This window comes from Tyto alba, unplaced genomic scaffold, assembly GCF_018691265.1.
Source record: "Tyto alba isolate M040663 unplaced genomic scaffold, T.alba_DEE_v4.0 Super-Scaffold_38, whole genome shotgun sequence".
Classification (NCBI taxonomy): domain Eukaryota; kingdom Metazoa; phylum Chordata; class Aves; order Strigiformes; family Tytonidae; genus Tyto; species Tyto alba.
This window is the reverse complement of record NW_024881313.1, coordinates 2,539,784-2,562,732: the sequence shown is the minus strand read 5'-3', so window position 1 is coordinate 2,562,732 and position 22,949 is coordinate 2,539,784. Positions and strand designations below refer to the sequence as shown.

Below are 22,949 nucleotides of genomic sequence, written 5' to 3'. Positions count from 1 at the left end.
CAGAAAGAACTGAAAAGGAAAGAAATTTCAGTTAATTGGGTCAAGGCAGGAAGAAACCCCTGAACTGCGATCAAGCTGAAATAAATTATCTCCAGTTTTACGTGACAACCCTCCATCCCTCCATTCCCCTGGCAACTAAAATTTCAGATACCAGGAAGGTATTTTAAATACCATGCTTTATGGTCTGTTTTTAACTTCATACACACATGCTTTCTCTCACATGGGTATTCTATGACAAGAGTTAAGAACTGAAAAAAATGACAAGTGAGAATTAAAAATGTTTCAGTGACTTGACTGAAAGAAATTTCTAGTTGCATATTTTGGCTTCCTGTCCTAACTGACTGGAAAGCCTTTTTGTTTTTTCATTTATAGTTTTACAGCGTATTGCATTTTAATAGGTAGATCAAATCCTACCAAATCAGCTTTTATTGATATTCCAGACAAAAAGACTCTGACCTGCCAACGTTCAAGTTCATAACCTGCGTAAAATCCCCATCTTGCATCAACAGAATCGCTTAAGTACCTTTTAAATCTGCCTCTTAATTTAGTCGCCTATTTTTCAGCTGAACCCTTGGTTTTAAGAAGTAAATTAACTAAATAGTGAGGTATAAATCTGACAGTGTTCAGCCCTACCCCGTGACAGATTTATGCTCTGGCATCTTGCAGCCCCGCACAGTTAGGAACAGGAGTTTTACAACATTGTGGAGGAAAGATCCAGGCTTTTGAAGGGAACACATAGCAAGCCTCGCTTTAAACCCTGGAATGCTCCAAATTATGAGATTTAAAATATGACATCTTTATGTACAGAAAAGCTACCACATTATGGTTTTATTGGCACTCGTTTTGGACAACCTGCATAACTCACTGATGGCTTTGTGAGTAATGCAGTTATCTGAGGCTTATACTGATGAAGCCCTTATAACCACACTTACAGCATTATATCTTCTCCAGATACATCCTTGTACACAAATCTCACACATCAGGGAAAAACAAGAAAATTTTAAGGTGCTACTTGGTTATTTCTGCTATGTGGAGAAGAAACAGATTAATTTATGTTCCGTGTGTAATGTGCTACATAAAACACTCGAAAAAGGTCCCCAGGGGAGTGAAAAAGGCTCTTTCAAAGAGCCCCATGCACACACCACAGCAAAAGGAATATGACATCCAAGTCTTTTCCTGTAAAATGCAGAGAGAAGCCAAGGTCCTGGTGCTGGAGGACAAGCAACTCCTTTCATTTTGGGGTTCCAATAATGAGGATACTGCAGAGCCATTTTGATCGCTACTGCTCCTTAAAAAGACAAAGGACAAAGACACCTCCAAACCCAATTTTACATAAAAAGTTACAGCAAAGGAAAAAATGTACCATTCCCACTTCTATCTTGAAAGCATTTCGCTCTTTCAGAGAAGCGTTCCTCAATATAAGTGTACTCAAATAGCTTTGTATACAACAATTAATACATTAATATTTACTATAAAATCTGTCAATATGCCCGCAGTATATCTACATTTATATCTGAAGACACTGAACTTAAATTCCATCATAATAGCCTGGATGTGATTCAGTAGCTAATCTTTCATACATTACTGAAAATTTACGATTCTATTTTTATATAACTCAGAGTTTGTGTTCTGCAAATTTTGGTCAAAAAAATTATGATACGGAGATCTTCTGATTAGGTAGAATAAAAATGCTTTAAGTGCTTCCTTTTGATAAACTATCTTGCAAAGTAGAAGTGATTAATTGGTCAGGTTGCACATAAGAAGAACCATAATCACCTCACTCTAACACTGTTAAATACATTTTATTAGTGTAATTTTATAAATAACATCATTACTCTTTAGGAGAGGGTCAGTAGCTGTAGATGACTTTTCAAACAGAAGTAACCCAATCACTTGAAAGAAAGAGCCCCAAGAAATTCACAAGCAATAAGTTTTATTGGTAGCTAAAGTAATTAAGAGCTTAAAGTGTTTCAGCTTCCTTCTTTAGTGTCAAGTACAATCAGAATTGCTTCTACTTTGCTACTAAGGATATCAACTTGCTCAAAGAGGAAGAACAGTTTAAACTTTTGGTTTCCAAAGAGAACTTTCTCTTCCATCTTGCCTCTCTAAAGTACTTGCCCTCAGATGACAGAGCGTATGAATTCCCAGTGAATGCTATCAGGAGTGCTGATCAGCACAGGAGAGTAAATCCTTCCCCATTTCCAAGTTTTCCCCCATCGCCTCTCTGGGCTGAACATGATGTTGCCACATCTTGTGCCTTCTGATTAATAGGGAAGACACCTCAATAAAAAGGGTAATTACGAAAACTTCAGAGAAGATTAAAAAATGCGAACACTTCTTTTCTTCCCTTGTGTTTGCAATTAGTCCAATGACCGATCAGCAAGTAGTTACCTTGACTATTTATTGAATAATGCATATGTTACTTGCTGTTCTATACAACACTATTATATACTTATTTTAATATTAGTCAAAAATAGAAACAATAGTCCCTAACTCGTCTTTAGCTGTCTCCTCCGAAAGACTCTGCACTTCTCCACCCACCCAGAAACGCCACCAACCCCTCGCCGCCCCTAAGGCCAGCAGCTCTCCTGTTGGGTCACACCAGACCAGCAACAAGGGCGACGAAGTCAATTTGCCCTCCTTGCTGGGCTCTGCTCTCGCTGCCAGGAGTGGACTGCAGCACCAGCTCGCTCGGCCCTACACAGAACTGGGACAAGCCCTTTGTTTCTGCACCATTTACCTGTGGCACAGCTTTGTCCTAACCGTCAGAGGTGTCCCTGTTCAGGAAGCTTTGCTTTATTCTGTATTATTTCCCGTGATTTTGCTATTCACTTAAATGTAATGGCTGCTTAACTTAGACTGATACAATATTTGTGGGTTCTTAACCAAATAACTGGCCTGTGCATACAACACTAAAGGAGAGCAATACTGGAAACTGCATCGCCACTGGCAAACGAAGAGATCAGCTTTCTCCTTCAAGTGGTGACTACTTGTTGAATGAGAAGGACTTTAAAAGATTTCTCATTTGAAAAGTCTTGACTAGATGACTAATCAAACACTTTCCAAGATTTTTTTCCTGAAAATATTACCTGTGACGTAGAGGATACTTTGAAGATGACTATTTTATAGTAGGTCGATTAAAGGGTCAACGTGTTAGGGGAGATTGCAATGAACTTTGAGAAAGATGAGAAAGTTACTGTAGTATGAGTACTGGCCACATAGCCTTTTTATATTTTAAAATGCATAGGTGCACTGGGAATTAAGATTTTGAAACAAATGTACAAAAACTAAGAGGATTTTTAATTCATGGTACACTATTTTTATGTGGTACTATGGCAACATGGTTATTCCAAGTAATTTATCATTAAACTCATAGCCGCCTGTCATACCTTATTCTATTAATGAAACACAATAACTTAGTATTTAAAACAATGTTTCATAAAACAAAGCGTGGCCTATCTCCTTGGAAAGCAAAAGTTTCTGATTTTAAGAATGTGAACATAAACAAAGAACAAGTTAATACCATGGCTTTTACATGCAAAATATATGCAATTATCAGTTGTATAGGCCCACATTAAAAAGCTTAGCATGCAGTTACAGAAAACGCATCGATTTATTCGAAGCGAGGTGCTTAGATTACAGCTAACCATATTGTATTTGCAAATGGGGAAGTTAGACCATCAAAATGCTTGGGTTTGCTATAGGAATTGGATGTGGTTATAAAAGCAGAGGTCAATTTGAAGATCCTGACACATTTTTGTTCATAAAAATCTACCTACATTGCATTAAACATCCAATGATCTTAATATTTCAGAAATTTAGGCAAACAGAACTTCTCTGTGAATCACTGAAAACAAATGCATTTATGTTTTGTTTCTCCGAATTCCTTTCCTCCCAGATGAAGAGACATGTACTTAGCTTTTCTGGAAAATCTCGTTTCCTTTATCAGTCCTATCTCTGGCCAAATCAGCATTCCTTGAAAGCGTAGGTGACCTTACTCATACTGCCAGCTCATACTGCATTGGGATATCTATTATCCCAGCTTTCTGATACTTACTTTTCATACACCCAACCCCCCTGATGTACTATTGTGAATCTCCTGAAATATCAGTCACATTTTTCATGATTGAAAAATGAAAGGAAAAAGCAGAAAACAAACATTTGTTCCGAGCCCCCCTCCCCTTTCTGGTACCCATCTAACAAAATGGACTCCGCACCCCAGCAGTACCTCTGTCACTAGGAACAAATTAATGAGCTGTTAATGCCCAAGCCCTGCCAGATCCCAACTTCTGATTGGCTGCAATCTGGTCATTAAAGAGAGGTAATTAATGCCAGATTGCACACACAATGCTAACAAACCAACAAAACAACCCCAAACCTGTTTTTCTCCTGCCACAAACAGCAAAACAAACAATACTGACATAACGGCAGCTTTCAAAGGACAGTTGCAGCTCTGCAGCGGCACCTCAGTTAATGAGTGTAGAGAAAAGAATTTATCTGAAGAAGAAGAAAGTGAAACTCAACTGCCTTTCAGGCACATGAAACTAGCTTGGAGAAAACTCTGAGATGGTGGCAGCTACTTAAGAAGAAAATTCAGCTGAAAATAAATGTACAAAGAGTTTGGTTCAAAATTTCAGTAATGTGTTTTCCCCTTGTCACTTATTGCTCAGATTGTGAAAAGTGTTAAAAGCTGGAATGCAGATTTCTCTGACTAATCGTTATATGAGTGATCATGACCATGTATTATTGCTTAACTTTTCTGGCAGTACCTGTAATTTCAGTCATAACGAACTAACACAACTTTGAAATGTCATGTACGCTTCATCATGGATTTAGTTATAATTTAATATTATTATATGGCCACTATCAATGTCAGCAAATAGCTTAAAATACGATGTTGAGAAAATATCAGCAGCAGTAACTGGAATATTATTAGCATAACCAACAAAATGACTCCCATCAACCAAGTACAACTCCTTTCTTTCTTCTTTTTTTTTTTTTGAATCGATGTCTTATGATAAAAGGTGTCTCCACTGAATTCGGCTCATAACTAGCTTGCTCAATGAAAAATGGAAACTCACCATCTTAAAAAATCTGAAAGCAAACTTATTTTACAAAATTATTAAGAATAAATACAGCAAGCTTTCAGACAAAGGATGGTTGTCAGGTTCTTGGTATGCAATGTAAAACTGTAATATTCTATGTAGTGCTTTAGTTTTTCTAATAAGTCATTGTGATAAGGTTAACTCTTCAACACAGCACAACATACAAATAAGAACACCCAAAGATGAAAATTACTTTGCTTATGTTTCTGTATTAGAATTTTATTTGCTAAAGGGTGAAAACAGATTTGCAAAATTCACAGTTAACTTAAAACAATAGTTTTAAACCTTTTATTCCTAGCCCTGGCTGCCTTCAGGAAGGAAAGAACATCTGGTTATTTAAGGAACACAATATGTTCACATTTTCTATGACTTTTGTTTCTAATTGGGTTTTTTAATTTTTTTTTTATTTGAACAACTCTAGTTAGAACTATGTTTTTTAATCACTTTATATTTTTCCACTGCCCTATCTCCGTATCTCTACTTCTTAATTTCGCAGCCTTTGCTTTGAAAATTAATAGTGCTCCATGGTTTTGATGAGGAAAAAAATGAAGAAAATTGGCCACTCGTGGGATATTAAATACACAGATATGCACCTTCAGTAAATGCTTTTGGATATTCACAGAAAACCTTTTCCTTATTTTCTCATTTTACATATACGTACTTTTAATAGCCCATTCTTCCATAAGAAGCTCTATTTTTATATTCAGAAGGACTCTAAGTGAATAGAAGTTACTTTCATACAAATAACTGAGGTGATTATATGTTCAAAGAGTAGAAATGTGAAACAAATACTCTGCTAAGCAGGTTAAATTTATCACCCAATACAAAGACAACAACACTGATTTGAGTTTGCCTTTCTACACTTTCCTAAGAACTGGAGCTAGCCAAATGCAGAAAAGGCTGAAATTCAATTATTCCGCATTGATCCATACTTATGCCTGTAAAATTAGTATCTCTCAGGCCCCCCTTCAGAGACAGTTGCATTAACTTGTTTTCAGTTATGACAGAGATGTGTACTTCTCTTCCGTGGCATTGGAATATATCAGGGATGTGGTCTCTAAAAGGTCCTCTCATCCCAGCTGCCAACTGCAGCTCACAAGGTGAAATGGAGAGCTGCAGCACGCGTTAGATTGATGGCAAGCGCTAATTACTTTTCATATGATTATTATTACTGGATAATGCTAAGGTTTCTGAAAGGTTTGATTCCACAAAAGGTCAGGAAATTGTATTTGTCCATCTGTAAGAAAAAAAATGCCACCCATCTTTTAAGTATAGCTTTCTTTTGACATTTAGGTTGCTCTCCTGGTGATGACTGCAGTGAAAAGTAGCAAACAAAATGTGACAGGTTCATCAAGCCAAGGTTTAGCTCTCCTGATAGTCTACAAGACAAATATGTAAGGAAGAGAGAGTTGTTATGTCAGACTAAGGAAACAGAAGAAATAATGGATGTTATTAGATGTGCAAATCCAGATTATCTCTAGAATTGGAAGTTATGGATGGCAAGGCTGTATCAGGTCCATCTTAACGACCATTTGTGAGAGGATTGTTCCTTGAGAACCTTTCAGTTTTATGTACATAGCACCGACCTTTCTTAGTCCAAATACTCCACAGTTCCCCCTCAGTGAGATTATTTGGCATTTACCTAGCTGCAATAACAATCCCAAAGACAATATATATTAACAAACCTGCAAGAGGCAGATTCCTGTTTGTCCCTGTCCATGACTTCTAAACTGTGTTTCTTTGTCCAGCTGAGATTCAAAGCTCCCAGGGGCAGAGAGCTACCCTCTCTCAGATATTTGGAACAACACTAAACATTCTTGCTGTGTTCAACAAATAATGAAATAAGCCACTGGACCATGCAACCAGTCTCCCACAGAAGAGTTCTCTGTCTTCACATATTAAAACCCAAGTGAAATCTCAGAAGAAATGCCACACAGAACAACTCAGCCCTGGCTCAGAAGATCTACGTTGCACTGAACCAAATGTAATTTCCCATTAGAAACTAGAAGCTGGTGACTGAGAAATGCACAGGAAAACATCAAAGAAGGAAGAAAAATCATTAACCACTGAATTTGCTAATCATCATTTACAAGTTCCACTACTGACTAAAATCTCCTTGTCTTTTCTTTCAGTTCCCTTTTATCTGCTCAGGGAATAAAGGCAAACTGAATTATCTTTATGCAGAAAGGAAAAAAAAAAGGTATAATCTTCCCACTTATATCTGTATATAATCTGCGTACTGACTTTAGACTCCTAAAGCACCCATGATGTCTTGTTGAGTCTTCCCTTTCATTCTGTGTAATGAAAATTTTTAACAGACTTGGAAAATTTTTATGTGTAGGTCTTATAGAATAACAAGATTTCCATTTGAGAAACATGTTGGATTGAACCAACATATGGTTAAAGACACATAAGTGAAAGTTAAAATCATACCTAGGGAAAGATAAGAAACAGGTACTCATGGCACAGCACTGGAAATATATTTATTTGTCAGACCAGGAGCTATTTTTTTCATTTAGAGTGATCCTTCATAACAGTTTAACTTCCTTATTCTAAGAAGTCCAGATCTGTTTATGCAGTCTCAAACCAAAGACCGAACATAAACGAGAGGTGGCTGGAAGTCCCTCAGGGCTCTACATTCTCTGGAAATCCCAGCTTCTCAACCTTCAGAGTATTTCCCAAGCAGATAAGTACAGCTCAGAAATGAGGAACAATTGTAATTAATCATATTTAAATTGACAAAACAACTGGCAGTCTTTGCATGAAAGAGCTTTAAGTACTCATTCACCTGAGTGAAGGGAGAACTACCTGAAAGACATGGTAGGAATTACATCCAGTATTTTCCTGAAGGGTGTTCAAGGCATGCCTGAGAACGTGAATTAATAGGACACAGAAGCCTTTAGTGCTTGACAACTTCATTCTGTTGGAGGCAAGAGCATAGGAGCAGAATAGTGATCAAGATTCTTCCATGGGAAGTTGGTGGTTTATTTTTGCCCCCTTCATCTGGCAGGATATTTTGTACACTGCCTAGGATGCTTCGGAGGACAGCTGAATAATTAGTAATTATTCTATCTTTTAACATATACCTTCAATAAATGACATATTACATATTGGATTTAGTTTGATACCTTAGCACACTTCTCTTCCCACTGTACCTTTCCTCTCAAAAATAATTCTGTCTTGTTTTGCTAAGAGAATATATAAATAAATGCTGGGCAGTCTGACTTCACAGACTGCTGCCAAAATCTTAAGATTCCTGAGATCTGACGTTACAAACTTTCTTACACACTGAAAAAATTATATACTTTACTTCTCGTCATGAAAGGAATCTTTGTGCCCGAGAGGAATGAAGAAAGCAGCTGTAAGGATGCAGATTTCTGCAGAAAACTGATACAGAAACAAAGAGACAATTTTTTTCTTAATCCATAAAAGTGTAAACACTGGTACTGAATGAAATTTTGCAGAAGGCAGTCAGAGTGCAGAAGTGATGAATTTTTCACTTTCAGAGGTGACGTGCATCAAGATGAGGGAAATCAGACTTTACACTGGCAGCCTACTAATGGGACATACACAAAGACAGTTCAAAACCAGCAGCAGAAATTCTGCTATCTGCCAAAGATCTGAGTACTGCAAGATTATTGTGTACAGATTAATCTCAAAGACTTTACACACTATAATGTGGATATCTGCTGTATATTATATCCACACACATACACTTGCCATTCTAAAGCAGCAAGAGGTTCACTTGCTCATTTTCAGTATAGATATCAGAAACTGTACACTAGTAATATGTAACACAAAATTTATTAATTTATACATTTTATTTATATGAATCTTTTCAGGCTGTAACAGCAGACTTGTTTTTAATTGAAAACTATCACGTAACTATTATATTTTGGTGAGGGTAGTGCTCTAAGGATTAACAGTGATTAATCTGCAGAAACCACATGAAAAAGGTCTTACAGATGAAATCGCATGACAGTTTATATACAGTTTACTAGGTTATTATATAAAATATTACTGCTTCCCTCAAAAGTATACCAAGAAAAGATATTCTAAAGAGCATAAACATCTGCAGTTACCAGAGCTCCCAGATAACTTTAGCAAAGCAGCAGGACAGTATCTTTTAAAGACTAATGGAACCTGTTTCTACTCTTGGTTACCAACTCTTCCCCTCAGCTTTTTTGTCAGGTAAGAAGAAGCTTGAAACTACAGTTTAGTTCCCCAAATGTAGGCTGTTTTTAACTTCACAGTATTTAGAACATTTTCTTACAGAGATTTATTCCCTGTATTTACAAAGTGAGCGTCTCACCTTTGGATCTCGGAGAAAAAGTGCTCTTAGGATAAGGGAGTGAACATCTCCAATAGGTGGATAATGCATCAGAAGTCCCAAACAGGTCTGATAATTACTTGAAATCACTACAATGAAAATGAAAAAAAAAAAAAAAAAAAAAAGAGAGAGGAAAAAAAGTGTAATATTACTATCTTATTTTGATATTCCAAACCAGTACCTTTTCCAGTAGATTCATTACAGTTCAGATTCAGCTCTCTTTTCTCACATTAAGTCTCTTAGAACTGAAGCAGTTGCTCAGAGTAAAAGAAGATACTGCATAATCAAGCTTTATGACTATGCTTGGTCCAATATCATTAAGGACAAGGCTAAACCTACCACTGATTTTATGCCATAGACATTTATGTTAGCTCCAGATTTAGATGTCTCAATTTAGATCTCTCTAGCTGTGCACCCAGAGCCTGCCTGAGTCAGTGGAGGTCGGGGCAATACAGCCTGTGGAGCCTGAAGAACTAGTCCTACACTCCGAAATGGACACTGACTTTTCAGACACTCATCTGCAGACATCTAAACTTAAGCATGATAATTTATGAGATAAATTTTACCTTCAGTCCTGCTTCTATCACAACCTTCCTCCACTCTGACAATTCTTTGCTGAAATCTTTTATGTTGTTCTTATGTACATATACACATACACATACATACACATAGGTAAAATGATGTCAACAACTCCTTGTTTTCTCGTAAATCAGAAACTATTCATGAAATACAATATACCATTAACTTTATTAGAATTTTTTACTTATTCAGGAAATTTCCAGCATGCTTTGCTGAAGTTTATCATTTTGTTATAATTGTGATCGATTTTATCTGAATCTATGTAAATATACTCTATGGTTCTTTGCTTGTCATTGTTGTCTTTTTTTTTTTTTTTTTTTCTTTCTCCAAATCAATCTAATTATGAGTGCAATTATTAAAGACATCTTTTCAGGCAGGTCTATGTAAGCTACTTCATTTCTTTTGTACCATCTAAATCCAGGCAATCCATCTGCCACAGCTGTCAAAGCAATGCCTGTTAACGATGCTTGCACTCTGCAACATAAAGACAGTCTGAAACAATAGTAATTGTAAATAAATTTTTACAAACTTTACTATTCTGAGAACTTTAGCTGTAGTAACAAATACTTTTAATTAATCAGGCCCCTAAACCACAGAGGATCATTGCAAACACAAAATTATTTTGAATCAATAAAAGACAAATTAAAGGACTGTTTTGCGGACAGACAGATTTAAATGTTTTACCTTTTTTCTTTCATGTGAATAAGCCTCATATCCTCCTGCACCTTTCCTCCCTCAACAAGAGGATTATGGGGAAAAGATGCAGGACTGGGCAAAATGAATAATTATAATCTGTGTAGGGAACCACTTTATCATCTTCATTTCCGTTGCTGATCCGACAGCTTGTAATTTCATACATCTGCTTTCATTTGTAAAGCACTCACTTATCCTACTCATTCTTTATCTGTTCTGCCTGTTCTTTTTCCTACCCTTTGTTTTTCTTGTTCATATTCAGGTACCTGGTTTTTCTTCTTGAAGTCACAAAGCTGGCATAATGAACACAATACAATGGTTTCCGTCAGAGTTCTTTCAGAGGAGTATAATACAAGCACCACATAGTACATGCCCAATCAAACTCTCATAGGTAAATCAAATTTAAGATACTGTACTGCAGTTATGATCATGATGCCTTTTTACCAAAGCAAATAAAAATACTGAAAATTGATAGTAAAGTCTAAATACTTTTATAAACGATAGGCAGTAAGACCAACACTGTTCTCTTTTGAACAGATCAGTATGTGTTCTATTCCATAATGTAAAATAGATTAAAATTATCCTTTCTTTATTTTTCCAGGAAGAGTTCTTTGCTGTCTCACAGGTACAGAGAAGAGCAAATATTAAAAAAGCTGATTTATTTTAATGGTGCAGACTTGACCCCTGACAAAAAATTGTATTTTCAACCACAAGACATTTACTCTATTATTTTTTTTTAAATGAATAATAGTGAAGAGATTGAATAATGGAAAAAAAAATCTGTTGGGCAACAATCCGTGTCCTCTCTGATCCCTGAAAGTTAAATTTTAAAATAAAACCTCACCATCCAAAGAAAGTTAAAAAACTCCAACACTTTAATGAGGAAGGCCATCTAACTTTTATATTTATTTTATCTTTAGGGTTTTCCCTACATTTTTCAGCTGTCCCCTTTCCACCTAGAGATCTTTACGGGAGAGAACGTATTTGCTGGGGAACCTTGGTTTAAAGGATTACTTTGCTGAAACACGCCTCTGTACCCTTTGTTTCAGAGTGATCTGTATGCTGCCCATGACCCAGCAATGTATGCAAAGATGCTGGGGGGGGGCTGGAGCAGCTCCCCTGGGGGGCCGGGCTGAGAGAGTTGGGGGGGTTCAGCCTGGAGAAGAGAAGGCTCCGGGGAGACCTTCGAGTGGCCTTTCGATATATGAAGGGGGCTGTAAGAATGACAGAGGGGGACTTTTTACCAGGGCCTGTAGCGGCAGAACAAAGGGAAATGGTTTTAAACTGAAAGAGTGTAGAGTTAGATTGGACATAAGGAAGAAATTCCTTAAGATGAGGGGGGTGAGGCGCTGGCCCAGGGTGCCCAGAGCAGCTGTGGGTGCCCCCTCCCTGGGAGGGTTCCAGGCCAGGTTGGACGGGGCTGGGAGCCCCCTGGGCTGGGGGAAGGGGGACCTGCCCGGGGCAGGGGGGGGCACCGGGGGGGCTTTAAGGGCCCTTCCAACCCAAACCATTCTGTGATTCTTGTCTCTTCAGGTCCAAGTGTGTATCATCCAACAGAATGGCAGTTTTCTTAAAAAAATTATAGAGAAAATCGCAGTAAAACAAAACAAGCACCCCTTCTCTGAATATGCATAGCAGAGTTAAAAGTATTTCTAAGAATCAACTGTCGGATAAAGTTTCTGGAAGGAGATTCTGTGCAATACAAATTTATCTAGTCTCAGCAGTAGCTGGATGGTGCTGAAGTTCAGCGGTGAAATATCTTACACTGTGGCCAGCTGCCTTGTAATAAGCGTGATGCTTCTGTATCTGTGCTTTTCTTTCACTACTTGGCCTGACAAGAATCACACCTGGATCCAACTTTTATTGTGAACAGGTTCTCACTTCTCCAAAGAAGAATGCTATTGGTATTTCTCAGGAAAGGGGTACAGAAACACCTCTACGCAGAGAAAGCAATCTTACTGCCTTTTGATTGGTATTGGCTATGCAGTGCCCGGAAGAACATCAAATTGCTTTCTCCCTTCTGCGTTAGATGAGATTGACTTTTCCCTGTTGGTCCAATAACCATTCCTGGACAATAAAGTGGTGGAAAACATGTAAGATAACTGTACCTGTCCTCAACAAAGACCTAATTTTCTGCCACATGTAACCTCTTAAGAGTTTAATATTTTTTATTGTCACCAATCCTGTATCCTGATGACTTCCTAATCCAGGAAGGGTCGGGTACTTCCCCCTGCAGCTATATGCATGGCTACGTTCTCTTTGGTAGGCCCTAAATGGAGTTAAACATAGATAATATGAACATCTTGCACTATAACAAAAATAACAAATCAGCTCCTCTAAGAAGAGGCTGTGGCTCCTTTATTTCCCTCAAAATATTAAGAGTGCTTTTAGATAAGAAAAAATACATCCTAACAATGGCCATAGCTAGTCTTCAAATGGGGACATGGTAAAAATATACTTATTCTAACACTGATCAGTCAAAATTAGATCCTGGTGCAATAATGACGTCAGGTTACTATGCAAAATATAGACAGGTCTTCCAGGTTTGTTAATTTTTGTCCTTATTGAAGGGAAGGGAAGTGTATAAAATACATATATTTTTGCACTGCACCTTCCTCTCCATTCTGATTTCATCAACAACTGCATATACATCCATATTGGTGAAAGCAACATATTCATGCTTCTGATTTGAGAGATTTAAATGAAAAAAGGTTGTTTTGCACTACTTTTTTCAAGGAAACCCAGAAAATCATTTATTAAAACTTAGAGATACTTTGGTACACAACCCTACACATGGCTTGTGAGGATTATCACTCCACGGATAAAGCTCTGCTTAGATACAGATGTAAGACTGAACAGACCAGTTTATAGAATGGCTGTGTACATGGTTATATATCTATAAATACTAAAGTTTATAAATAAGAATCTAGTCATTTAAAGGCTTCCTTCTCCTTGAATAATATATTGGTTGAGTAACAGAGGATTTCAAACTTAAACTAAAATAAAATGAAAAATATAGCAGAAATAATACTCTCTTAAAATAATATCCTTGAGAACATCATAATAGAACACAGAAAAAACCCCATCAGTTCCCAAACCAGCAACTTTTCCCTCATCCCCAAATGTGTTGGTATAAAAGAATCTGCGTAATTTTAAAACTTTCAAATGCTTTCACTACTGTATTATTATAATTGCTTATGTTCGACATCTTTATAACATAATATCTTAGGAGGTATATGATTATTCCTTTTATTTCAAAGTTTTTAAACTGAAAATTTCCAAGTGGTTTATTTATAGATGATTAACATCATCAGATGTTTTGAGCTAACATTTCCTTTCACCAGATAAAGAGAAGCTTTTAGAAACTTATTATATTTGAAAATGCTTTTAAAAATATTACGAAAGAACTTTGTACTCCAGTCAGAGCTCAAATATCATCAGCAACAAAAAAATGAGGAAAAATGGAAAACTTTTCTGTTACAGCTATATAAGAAAAACTTTCTTTTATCAGATCAAGAACTGTAGAAATCGCTATAGTTTGAGCTTGACTTTGAAAATATGTTCAACTTTACAGTATTTATGACTGGGTATTTTGTTTCGCTGTTCTATTATGCTTAGAGTAATTAACTAGGTCCAACTATAGAACAAAAGTTACTTATTACAGAAACAGTATATATATGAGGTATTAGCTGTCCTGATGAGATGACTTTGCATCTCATTTGGGCAAATGTACTCCCACTTTAAAGCTATTTATTACTCTATTTACTAAGCCTGGGGATTTCAGAGAAAAGAGGGTGACTGATTTCATACAGATGCCTATAACACATTTTTAGCTCACATTTTTAATTAACTCATACCGATACTTGTACATCAGCACCAAAAAGCAAACTTGTACATCAGCACCAAAAAGCAAAAGAAAACAAACCCAGAACAACCTTCCCTCCCCAAGAAGAGAGAGGGTGCTTATACAGTTCTAAAGCCTTTCTTTTTTTTTTTAAAGGGAAATGCTGACACAAAATAAAACACTGATGTTAAGAAACATTTTTACATGCATCTGCACTACAGACCTATACCAGAAATTTTAAGATTATTTCAGTTTACTGCACATAAACTAGCCAGATTTAGATTGTAGAACATAATGACCTGGAATCAGATCATCCTGAAACAGCAGCATTAATTTTGAAACCTCTAAACTGAATTAAATGTCCACTTCTTTGAGAGTAATGTATGGTAGCTCTATATGATGCATGTTTATTAAAAAGTAATTAAAAAAACACATGAAGGCAGGCAGTGGAACGACAGTACGTGTAAAGTACATGCACGTTTTATTTTCAAGATTGGGACCTAAAATAGGAACCACAGATGTTGAAAACTTTATGTGTCCTAGAATGCAAAATTGTGTCAAATATGTGACCTTGTTATAACCTGAAGCTTACAGATTGTATACAATTAAATCTGAACAGCATGCTACGGAATTGATATATTTAAAGACAGACATGCATCTTGCTGCAAAACACATACTTTGTTGTGGAAAAGTTGTATACAGAATTTTGCAGAATATGACGGGACTGAAATAAATGCCTCAATTAATCATTACATATCTTCCTCCTCCTGTTCACAATTATCTAAGCTAACAACATTTTTGTGATTTCTTCTTTGTCCCAACTTAATGTCCTTATTGGTCACCGCTAACCCGTAAGAAATCACCTTTGCACCTATTTCAGGTGTACTAAAATACAATAAAATGAAATGATCATTTTTTAAAGATGCCACTCTTGCACAGAATAAATGTATTTTGTAACTGTTACTCATCTCGGCATTTACATTTCCTTCAAGATATATCTTCAAAAATTATGAGTCATTGTCTTGTGCATTTTCACATTTCTCACAGCAGAACAGCATAAAAATATTTCCAGTGTCAAAGGGAGGCTTTACTCAATTCATGAGCTTGGTCAGAAGGTGGAGCTCTATACATACCTGTATCCCTAATGCACATAAAATCTGCAACTCCATATAAAACCACAGAACTACTCAGAAAACAAACCTGCATTTAACTCTAAGATACAATTTGTTTCATACATACAGCATACCACGTCTGATAATAAATGGCTCCTCTCCTAGCATTTGGAACAATTTTTGTATGTTAAAAATGTCACAATGAAATTTAGCATTTCTTATGTCCTCTTTTTCTTTGAAAAATAGGTTTGAATTCTTTTTAAAAGACTAAGATAGTTGATACTTACAGGCATCTCTAATATATAACAACATGGCTACAAAAATGTAGTCAACTAAATTCAGGGTGATACTGTCAGCAAATAGCGCGTCCCAGACAACCAGAAGGTCCTGAAGTGGGAATTCACGTCCAAACAGGAGCCTTACCCATCGCCTGAAAAAAAAAAAAAAATAGGAAAAGACATGATTGGTATTTCTCTGTTTTGCCAAGTATGGTAAAGTCAAGATACATATCCCGGGATCAACTACAATCCCAAACATTTTGCCAGAAAATTTTGCAAAGCGTTAAGATTTCTGATAATCACTGAACTAAATGTGTTGGTAGAAATGTTATTGCATTTACATTAAAGAAGTGATACGTTACAGACTGTAGATGCTTAACTTACTAATATTATTATGCAGGTGAACCTCAAAGGACAAAACTTACTGATCCTATATACCATATTTTTGAGCATTTAATGTGATAGTGATCTAAGATGCAAGGGAGAAAATGTTACACAAGAACAGCCTGGAACAGCAAAAGCCACAGGGTGAAACCAGTGGCTTATGAGAAGCCCTGAAAAGCCCAGTAAGTAAAAGACAGTTTGGAGACAGATGCCAAACAGCAGTTAAAATGGACCGAGACACAGTTACTTTGAACAGGCTTCCTCCATGTTATTGATGACAGTGCAGCTCCATGTAAAATATGCTATGGATGCTCTTTTGATCAAACTTGATTTAAACCTCTACCAGATTTAGTGATAAGCTGCATGTAGATTCTATCAGTAATTCCCGTTCATATCTGTGCTATTTTCATACCTAGCAAAATGTGAAAATCTGTCTTATTAAATGAAGTATCTGCTTGAGGCTGAAAGCTTGACATGCAGGAGAAGGAAAGTATTCCTCAAGACTTCTTATTTCCAGTTCTGGCTCTTATACTGCCTTACTTGCTGACCTCAGGAAAGGCACTTCCCTTTCCTATTCCAGAACAGACCTGCTAGCTTTATACCTTTTTAGGTAGGATTATCTAAGGTTACATTTGAAAGAGCTAAAAAATAGTTAGTAACATTAATCCTGAAATAGTTATTACGAAATGGACTTAAAAATAATGAAAACATTTTTAGCTGGGATATGCAAATTACTACGCATGTGGAATCTGTTTATTCAGTGGCAAGAAAAGATTGATTGCAAATTTCTGCTAAGCAAATTAAGTCATTCTTTAAAACTCAGAAAAATTTCTAAAAAGGCAACTAGAAATTTCATCAAGATTAGTTTCACTTGTAAGAATTCATGTTTAACCACTTTTGTCCCAGAGCTCATTGTTGGTTTAAGGCATCTGGGTTTCTTCTCTGATTCCAGTAATAAAAGTCCATTTCTAGACAAATGAATTTCAACACGTCAGTTGAGCACAAGCTTTTAAGATAGAAACAATCTGTACAAAAAGACTCTCTTATAAAAGAAATTCAGAGGGTCTGTTTTGTGAGTCAAGGTTTTGTTCACTAAACTTTTATTCCCCTGCCACTGGAACCATATGCACAGTCTGCAAAAACATCCATGTCACAGATTTAGAGATCACTACACAGGATTTTTTTCCCTTACAAGACATGTTCCCTTTTAAAAGTGAAAATACGTGATTTCAAAAGAGAGCATCATTTCATCCTTATATCACACATTTATGCTCTAAGCTTTTGTAACTTTTTATCTTAGCACAGTAATTAAAAAGTCACAATATTAGCTATGACAAAACACAAACTTTGTGTATTTCCCTCTTTGATCAAACCCCTTTCCTATGAGGACTTATTTTCAGGCCTCAGAAGAACTGTTAACACAAAAGCACGGCTTAGTTAGCGCACTTAATACCATGTCTATTCTGAGGGATTCTACCATATAGTGGCACATTACCCTGCCGTGCCTAGCCTACAGCAGACTATTATCCTTTGGTGACACAAACATTACCCAAACTCTGTGTGAAGCCTATTACTTGCATTAACAACCCCTCCCACCTGTAAAACCCCAACTTTCAAGTTACGCAAACTGCTAGGTGAGAAATTTCAGCTAAGCTTGAAGCATTTGAGCTGACTTTGCTTGCAACTACCCAAATCTCATTCAGAAGCCTTGCTAAAAGTCTAATACACTTCAAGGGAAAAAATACACCATGGTGTAATGGGATTTGTTATTAGTCTTTTATTAGAAATCTCTTTTGCTTCTTTACTACTTCATTATGCAGTGTTAATCGTTCGTAGATGCAGGTTTTTTCTGCTCAAGCAGAAGTCATTCATTTTTTTTTTTTTTCTCCTGCTTTTATATTTTCTCCTGGGAAAACTAAATCTCAGTCCCTAGAGGTATCATGTTTCACAGATGTAGACTGCTGAAGAACAACTGGACTTCCTTTTCCAACCATAATATTACCGTTAATTATTTGAACCTTCCTGTCTTAAAGGGAGTAAGCAATTCATACTGTTGTAAATGCATATATGCTAACTGCTCTCTTATTTCCTTTGGCAGCATTTAGCTTGTAGCATCTATAAACCAAGGACCCTACTGCCTATGAACCACGCTGCCATATGGCAGGACTTCACTTAGCTTTTATATTCATAAAAAGGGATCTTAATTCCTTAAAGTAAGTGTCCACATTGAAAAGCTGTCTTTCAAACTAACATGTTTTTATCGCTTTTACAAATATCTGCAGAGAATTTAACACACACTTAATAATTGCATTGGACATGATAAACATTTTTTTTTTTTTTTGAGATGGCTGTCTGTGGTTTAATTATTGTTCTGTCCTGTTAATCTTGCCTTACATCTGTTACACCTGCAGACTGTGAGGCTCACAATAGCATAACTTTTATCACATGCAGTAATGCAATAATTCATATTTTACCAGGCACACTTAGCAATTAAAATCTACAAAAAAAATACAGGTTCTTTAAAGCCATAATACACCAAGGTACTACTACCTACAATGTAGAATATGTAACTGTATCTTCCACTTATGCATTTATGATTCCTATATAATTAAGCCAATATTCTCAAGAGATCACTAATTACTAGCAATAGATAATGATTCATTAATGACCTTACAATATAGGGAAAGCAGGAGAGAACAGTGCTCTAGAAAAGCCATTAAATAAGGCAATGATCCAGCCTTACCAGTTTTAACTAAAACCACAACCATTTTGACTGAGATTTAGAGGACAGTTCTCCAAGCATTAAAAAAATTAACATATGTGTTACATATATTTAGATGGTTATCTACTTTTTCTTCCTGGAAGTCAGAGAATTATTTAAAAAAAAATAAGACTAAGAAATGGTTACAGATGAGGTGATACAAACAGTTTAGGAGTGTATATGAGGACAAAACAAAACGAAGAAATGAGAAAGAACATGAAAAACCGTAACACCAGGAAAGGGAAACCATGACTCTGAAGCTACTTCTAAATTACTAAATCTAGGACCTACAACTCGTCAACAAGTTGCCTAAAAATTCTACTGTAAGAGCCTGTTTTCAGCCATTTACACTTTTGCTAAACTCGATCTTCAGTACGATTTCCACTCCAAGCTCCTGCTCAAGGCTCGATTCTTTTTATTCATTGATACTATTCATTAGAACAAGGTTAAAAACATTCTGCTCATGCTTAACTTATTTTTTCCCCAAGCATTTAATTAAGAAGGTCTAGAATCAAAGTAACAAGGTCTCTGGTATTTCCTTCTTGCTGTGTATATTAAAAAAAAAAAAAAAAACCCGCCCAAATTTGATAATTCCTTGACTGACCTAAACACAGCAGCGTGCAGATTTCCACAGGGCACGTTGTGTTTCTTCCTAACTCTTGCCACCAAGTCGGCGGTGCCCCTGCCGCCCCACCCTCCTCCCGCCGCCCTGCGTGGGAATGGGCGAAGGTGCGCAGCACCCCCGCAGCAGGGGGTGCCGCCCAGGACCAGGACGGGCCCCTGGCTTCCAGGACTCGCTCGTGGGAGCCTTCCACAGATAAGGGAGGCGTTTGCAGGATGTCATTTCACTCCCGGTGCAAGTTTTGCTGCCTTTTTTTTTTTTTAAAAATAAGAAAATCACTGAAGGGGACTGCAACTATTGAAAAGAACACCATCTTATCCAAACTCAGCACTCGGAAGCCAAGAAATGCCAGAATTAACATCAGTTGTTTACTGACTGAGAAAATGATATGTAAGCTCTGTCTCTTTAAACTCTGTCATGAATTATGTTCAAGCAAACATTTCTAGCCAGTGCAATTTACTATGTAAAGTCATGGTCAATAATTTAGGAGAAAGGGTAGACAGACTTGAGCTGTGATCTGCTTGTTCAAAAATACGATATGGAAAAAGGATGAGGAGCGACATTTGTATAACACTTAAAAAAAAAAAAACCAAACTTGAAGCTATACAGAAGATAAAGAATTAAATAGTTCAGTGCCAGGCAGTAAGCATTACTCCGGGCAGACTTGATGCCTACACTATGATTTCAGCCATCTGTGTTTCTAACTTACGGACACTTGGTGGGCTGCAGTTGAAGAAGGCTGTGTATCAAACTGTCGCAACATTCCAGCTTAGACTTGTTACACAGTCCATTTCTTCAGTGTTCTGTATCCTTTCTTAATAAATCTTGTTTTTATTAAGACTCCCGTGGCTTTATACAGTTCAGGGATTTTGTATGGAATGTCCTAAAGAGATTAATAAAACCTTCAAACGACACAAGGCAGTGAAGGAAACATGCCCGAAGAATAATCACAACCTGTTCTTTCAGCTACTCTTCCACAGGGTTCTACAAGTTCTGCTCACGGTGCATGAGAAACTCTTAATGATCACAGTTGAGAAGAAGGCAAAAACTCTAAGTATAACAATTAACAAAATTACATTTTTAAAATAAACAAAACCTTATTAGAATCCAGTATTTTCTCTGAACGGAAAGAAGCATGCGAAATCCCAATAAAGCCACAATCACTGGTGTAAGAATTTTATGTGGGAAGCTCACCAGACTTCCTGGGATTTACAGAAACTTCCAATGTATTCAATTTAAATGCTGAGAATTTTAGACACAGCATACCTTCATATGCACAGCACCATAAAGGCTGTACAGTGAGATATTGTTACAGCATGTATTTCATTTTTTGCCTTAATCTACTTAACTTGTGAAAGGAATGAAGACAGACATCTTGGTAGAAGATGTGTTTACTTCAACCATAAATTCAAATGTTAATTCTGAATTTATTAGATAAAATTATGGGGCCTTTGTCATTTGAGAAGCCAGACAAGGTGATCAGATTTTCCTCAGGCTGTAAAACATTTATATAATATAGATTTCTACCGCATTGTCTCCAGCAGTGTATGCCGACTGTACAAAAGTGTGTGTGATAAGGAGGGAAAAAAGCGTGTGCCAGCATCTAACAAATCATTCAGCTTCTCCTTAGACTCAGAGATAACAGAAAGTACATAAAAAAGATTCTTATGTGCGGGCATACACCTGCCTTATCTGTTTAAGTAATTTCAGGTTTGTACGTGGACTACACTTTCGCCAGAGAATGACATACACGCTTTGGTGTGACCGTGATCTGGGAGGGACTGTCCTGCCCTGCACTCCCGTGGGGGACGTTTATTTCGTCCAGCTTCTCCTGTACTGGCTGCATGAAGATTTGGTGGATCACTCACCTCACGCACAAATCACGGCTCTGCTGCTGGGTGGGTACAAGGTAGGCTATTGCTTTTGTTTGTTTTGTTTCAACTTTTTCTGGTTCAAATTCCGTTTGGTTTGTGGTCGCATCCATTCATTTTTTTAAGTTTTACATAATTATATCAAAACCACTCAAATCTAAAAACTATTATAAGATCCACAGGCTTTATGTTCCACAGCTTAGACAGTGGGGCCTTACGCAAAGATAAAAATTACGGTGTTTGAAAACAATTCAAATAAAAATAAAACTACACATTTACATTATGGATTATATGGATTTCAAACTCTACCATAGGTTTTCCTGTCAGAAAGTAAGTATTTAGATTTAAATAATAATGATAATAAACACTCATTTATTAATATAAATCTACTCAAATTCAGGCTAAGCGATGAATGAGAATACTGTACATGGTTTACTTTATTGCCTTCTTTCCACTGTGAAAAAAAGTTTTGATTTGTCCTATTGAAACTTCCTGCTGCTCTACATATCCTGAAAAATTTTTACAGTAATTAGGTTATCAAACATAGACTAGCATATCTCTTTAAAATAAATACCTTTAATTTTATTTTTACAAATAAATTACATAGGCATCTAGTTGTTATGTGGATTATTTCCTTTCCCAATTCTTTAAGATTACTGGCAAAGATTACTCAGTTTTGCATTTAAGAAAAATTCTTTGTTTGTGGAAGACTCTATGCAATTCCTTATTAAAGAAGATTTTCCTTTATAAAAAATGAATTCCTAATAAATATCTCCCCTTCCTTGTTGTAATTTACCCTTCTTTGCAAAATCACTTACTACTGTCTTAAGCCAGACCAACTGTAATATACTTACTTGCAGGAATGTGCTTAAGTAAGCAGGTGCCATTGCATCTTCATAGCAGTAATGTTTAATATTTTTAGAAATCTCCTATAATAAAACCGTTGAACCTGTTAGCCTCCTTGGGGTAGGCTTCTGTTCCAGTTCATAACTAACTTTAGCCACCTGTTTTGGCACTGGTACTGCCCCTGGCTCCAGATCTTCCGTGGCTCCCACTGTCAGCTACTGCTGCTCCCCACCTACAGCCAACTTCTTGAGTGGTACCAGCAACTACCACGGGGTGCCCTGGACATGTTCACCAGAAGTGGTGGTGCCCCTGCCAGAGGGAAGATAAATTTCCTTCATGGTCTTGATATGGTTCTGGTCCCTGGTGTAGTTCTAGCTTGTTGCACCGTTTTGAGTATTGACAGTTGTACTTCCATGGTCTTCTGAATTGTGAATTCACTTAACGCTGACTGAAGAGTTGTATTTTTCTCCTTCATACATCCATTGCAAAGTGTACATTTCTCCTGCCACTTCACCTTGCTGTAG

At 36.7% G+C, this 22,949-nt stretch overlaps 1 protein-coding gene across 4 annotated transcripts in view; it reads right to left on the bottom strand.

Annotated features, from left to right (window-relative positions):
- The window catches only part of TBC1D5 (TBC1 domain family member 5), a 322,975-nt gene that overhangs the window by 67,856 nt on the left and 232,170 nt on the right, over positions 1-22,949 (bottom strand). For all 4 annotated transcript variants that reach the window (XM_032991381.2, XM_032991383.2, XM_032991382.2 and 1 more), the window contains 2 exons: positions 15,951-16,093; positions 9,418-9,524 (listed from right to left, as the gene is read on the bottom strand). In XM_032991381.2, coding sequence (XP_032847272.2) covers positions 9,418-9,524; positions 15,951-16,093 — 250 coding nt within the window. The remainder of the gene's footprint in view (positions 1-9,417; positions 9,525-15,950; positions 16,094-22,949) is intronic.